We start from the raw sequence: 3,165 nt of genomic DNA, 5'->3' as shown, positions 1-3,165 counted from the left end.
TTCTTCTCAAAGGAGAGGAGGAAATGGACGCCACAGTTCACCTTCTGCAGTCCTAGAACTTGTCGTGTGTCACAGGCCATGCTGAGGTGAACACGCGTGGATGGGCAAGATAGCACAGTCTCCTGGCTAAGCCGATGAACCCGAGCTCCCAGTGAGAGACTTGTTTCAAAAGAGCAAGATGGATGGCTACTGAGGATGCCACCCCACGCTGGCCTCTAGCCTCCATACAAATGCACATACGTGAGCAAGCACGCCTGCACATTCTCGAGCACTGCCCACACAAGGGCATGCACACATACCTGGTTATAGTATATACACACAAAGTTAAGCCATAACATTTGGTTAAAGTATAAGAAAAAAATATCTCTTACTGCTTAAAATATATAAAATAAATGGAGTATTTTACTATTGAATAACTGCCTTAAGAGATGCCTATAAGAAACTGAGGGATGCAAAATTTGTTGGGGCTATAAAGACTTAAATAGCAGCAAACTCTATTTCCAACAATTCGGAATACTTTTAAAAGGCATTCTTTTTTTTAAAGTTATTTCTTTTTTAAGATTTATTTATTATGTATACAACATTCTGCCTTGATGTATGCCCGCACGCCAGAGGAGGGCGCCAGATCTCAGTACAGATGGTTGTGAGCCACTATGTGGTTGCTGGGAATTGAACTCAGGACCTCTGGAAGAACAGCCAGTGCTCTTAACCACTGAGCCATCTCTCCAGCCCTTACAAGGCATTCTTAATTTACAAAATGAACATCTACAAAAATAAGTGAATGTAACATTGGGAAAGGCACATGCAGGGACCACGTATTCTTGTCTAAGTTATGGAACACTCGAATTCACAAGAGGTCTCAGATAGTATCACATGGAAAAACTCCTCATAACAGCGATGCTTTCAGAGATCAATAAAGAAAAGATGGAAAGATAACTTCTTCTCCAAATAAACACTTCCAAACAATTCGTGGATCCAACTGTGACATTTTTAGAAATGAATGACTATCAAAAATATGTCACATACCAAGGTATGTGATGATTGAGCCACACGGCACTTGGGGGTGGGTTTCTAGCTGAAACGTCTTTATTAGAAGGCAGCTAGAAGACATGGGGGCAGTAGCAAACCAGGCTGGATCTATGCTTTCTATTTCTTCGGATATCTTTACAAACTGATCACAACACACGGCTCAGTTCCCACAGAGGCTGCCCATGGCCGTTGCAGACTTCTGAGCTGTTAGCTCTGTCTGTGTGATGGCCTCAATGGCCTTGCTGTTTCTGTCATAAAACGCAGTTCTAACAGGCTGGTAATGTCTCTAATTGTACCGGTTTAAAATTCAACTCTTTAAGCTAAAATTTTCCCCAGGGAAAGCTCTATTTTTGGCATGACACGAGAAGCCATGTAATGCCTTCAAGTACTGTGTTCATGGCTTTTTCCTTTTCTAGGTAATTTACCCCCTGCTTCTGGTTTCTGAAAGGTATCATTAGAAACTGGCGTATCAGAGGATCAGGTATGACATAGCTTCTTCTTGTCTGTTTATGATCTTCAATGTTCCTGAAATAAAAAAGAAACCTGTAACACCCAGAAAGAACTTTTTAATTAGTAAGGCTATAGTCATGTCTGCAGTAATTTCCTGATATTACTCAATGATCATCTTCACCTTGATATTATCACACCGCCTCCTTGAAGCAGAACACATAACTTGGCACCAATAAAATCTCTGAGTCTCCAAGTCATCACTTGCGTTAGTGGTAGGTCATGCCAACATCAATGAGACTGGACTGTTAAGTTCCCTCCTCCATCTCCAGCGCTCCTGGGAAAGCGTCTACATAAATGATCAATGCAGCCATAGGAAAGGCACTTGGTATATGACTGAACTAGGAGAGACACCATGAGAAGAAGAGGAGAGATTGGGGAAGAGAGAAAAGACTGTGAATGCAGGTGACGTGAAAGCAAGAGAGGGGACAGGGAGAAATGGGGAGGGAGGGACAGGAGGACCAAGGCAGGAGTTAGGGGGGGATGGGAAGGGAAACAAGGGCAAGAAAATGTGCATAAAGATGTCATAATAATCCCATTCGTATGCTAACTAAAAATCCCCTCAAGAGAAAAAAGTAGGAAAATTACACTTAAGACATAATTTAAAATGTAAATATATCTGTAGAAGTGTAGGGTAATAATTTATGAAATTCCTAGATTGAATATAAAATTTAATAAAGCACAGAAATTTAGCTACCAGTATATAATAATGTAGGTATTCCAGTTCACATAAAAATAGGTTAGAATTTTGTGTGATAGTAGCAAAAACAGCCTGTGGGCCAAAAAATTGGGGGAAAATGATTTTTCTACGCTCACATTCTAAGGGAAAATTGTCATACATATCTTTACATCTAAAAGAAAAGAAAAAGAAAAGCATGACAGTGTTGAAGAAAAGGCAAAAAAATGTACTTGGTTCTTTAATAAAAGTCAAGGGCAGAGTCTTAAATAATTATTACCGAATGCATTTTCATCCTTTTTCTCTATTACTTGCTGCCTGCCAGCTGCAGCTACAGTAATGCACGCAGCAAGGCCTGCAGCAGTGCATGCGGCAGGGCACACAGTACGTCCGTTTGAAAAAGCTAATTGTTGGCGATGCTCACCTGCAATCCCAGCACTCTGGAGACGGAGACAGAGGGATCGGAATTGGGGCTAGCCTGAGCTACATAGTGAGACCTTATCGCAAACAGCAGAGAAAAAATAATCATTGCTTAACTGAAGTTCAAAGTCAGTGGAGCGGTGTGCAGCTCATTGTGAAGAACAAGAAGGGCTTCACACAAACACAGCATCAACAGCTATAGAAAAGCACATGCCTGTCAGCCAAAGGCACACTCCCTGTTGAGCATGTTGCAGTAATTTTAAGAAATTGCCATGTTCAGCAAGTCCGGTTTTATCCCAGGCTTTTTCAGACCCAGGCCAGCTGGCCTTGGTGAGTTTGAGAACTCAAGAACAATGGCAATGGGTTTTTGATCCTACTGCACATACTGGCTTTGTGGGAGCCTAGGCAGTTTGGATGCTCACCTTACTAGACCTGGATGGAGGTGGGTGGTCCTTGGACTTCCCACAGGGCAGAGAACCCTGATTGCTCTTTGGGCTGACGAGGGAGGGGGACTTAATTGGGGGAGGGGGAAG

At 42.2% G+C, this 3,165-nt stretch overlaps 1 protein-coding gene across 1 annotated transcript in view; it reads right to left on the bottom strand.

The window, feature by feature from the left end:
* Positions 1–2,805: 2,805 nt before the first annotated feature.
* Mgat4d (MGAT4 family member D) overlaps positions 2,806–3,165 on the bottom strand; it is a 29,896-nt gene continuing 29,536 nt past the window's right edge. The window contains exon 11 of the mRNA XM_050161583.1: positions 2,806–2,828. Within this exon, the coding sequence (XP_050017540.1) occupies positions 2,806–2,828 (23 nt within the window). The remainder of the gene's footprint in view (positions 2,829–3,165) is intronic.

The sequence above is a fragment of the Alexandromys fortis genome, unplaced genomic scaffold (genome assembly GCF_014885135.2).
Source record: "Alexandromys fortis isolate MF-2015 unplaced genomic scaffold, M_Fortis_MF-2015_v1.1 scaffold_127, whole genome shotgun sequence".
In the NCBI taxonomy this organism is placed as follows: Eukaryota; Metazoa; Chordata; class Mammalia; order Rodentia; family Cricetidae; genus Alexandromys; species Alexandromys fortis.
Note: the sequence above shows the minus strand (reverse complement) of the source record. Positions and strands in the feature narration are given on the sequence as shown.